Raw genomic sequence first — 1,256 nt, 5'->3', positions numbered from 1 at the left:
GGCCGGGCTTGGGCAGTAGAAGAACTCCCAGAACCCCATCAACCAGGTATCAACCAGGTAATGCACGCATCTTCACAGTCAACAAAGAAAAAGAAACATGACAGCAGTCTGGGCCTGACACCTGAAGAGATTGAGCGCCTCAACACGAGGCCAAGAAACTCATCTCTGGTATCAACGCTGGATGCTGTGTCTTCTTCCAGCGAAGACAATCAGCGTAAAGACAAACTGGCAGAGCTATCTTGAGGTTATCTTGAGATGATTTCGGGGCTTTAGTGTCCCCGCGGCCCGGTCCTCGACCAGGCCTCCACCCCCAGGAAGCAGCCCGTGACAGCTGACTAACACCCAGGTACCTATTTTACTGCTAGGTAACAGGGGCATAGGGTGAAAGAAGCACTGCCCATTGTTTCTCGCCGGCGCCTGGGATCGAACCCAGGACCACAGGATCACAAGTCCAGTGTGCTGTCCGCTCGGCCGACCGGCGTGTTCAAGGACATAGCCGAACTACCGGACAACACCCCCAAGCCCAACGAGGAGTACGTATAACGGTAGCTAGGGCGTAGCGAGGACAATACTTAGCAGCCGCCAAAGCCTATAATTTATAAGCATAGAAGAAGCAGCCCAACGCCCGTTGCCGAGGGCGACTGTGTTCGGACAGTTGCCGAGGGCGACTGTGTTCGGACAGTTGCCGAGGGCGACTGTGTTCGGACAGTTGCCGAGGGCGACTGTGTTCGGACAGTTGGCGAGGGCGACTGTGTTCGGACAGTTGCCGAGGGCGACTGTGTTCGGACAGTTGCCGAGGGCGACTGTGTTCGGACAGTTGCCGAGGGCGACTGTGTTCGGACAGTTGCCGAGGGCGACTGTGTTCGGACAGTTGCCGAGGGCGACTGTGTTCGGACAGTTGCCGAGGGCGACTGTGTTCGGACAGTTGCCGAGGGCGACTGTGTTCGGACAGTTGCCGAGGGCGACTGTGTTCGGACAGTTGCCGAGGGCGACTGTGTTCGGACAGTTGCCGAGGGCGACTGTGTTCGGACAGTTGGCGAGGGCGACTGTGTTCGGACAGTTGGCGAGGGCGACTGTGTTCGGACAGTTGCCGAGGGCGACTGTGTTCGGACAGTTGCCGAGGGCGACTGTGTTCGGACAGTTGCCGAGGGCGACTGTGTTCGGACAGTTGGCGAGGGCGACTGTGTTCGGACAGTTGGCGAGGGCGACTGTGTTCGGACAGTTGCCGAGGACGTTGTGTAATATAATGAATACAT

At 57.8% G+C, this 1,256-nt stretch overlaps 1 protein-coding gene across 1 annotated transcript; it reads right to left on the bottom strand.

Moving 5' to 3' along the window:
* Positions 1-596: 596 nt before the first annotated feature.
* Positions 597-1,256, bottom strand: LOC138352871 (uncharacterized). Its single transcript, XM_069305423.1, has one exon. The coding sequence runs from the start codon at positions 1,254-1,256 to the stop codon at positions 597-599; it is 660 nt and encodes a 219-aa protein (XP_069161524.1).

The sequence above is a fragment of the Procambarus clarkii genome, chromosome 55 (genome assembly GCF_040958095.1).
Source record: "Procambarus clarkii isolate CNS0578487 chromosome 55, FALCON_Pclarkii_2.0, whole genome shotgun sequence".
In the NCBI taxonomy this organism is placed as follows: domain Eukaryota; kingdom Metazoa; phylum Arthropoda; class Malacostraca; order Decapoda; family Cambaridae; genus Procambarus; species Procambarus clarkii.
This window is presented reverse-complemented; position numbering and strand designations above follow the sequence as displayed.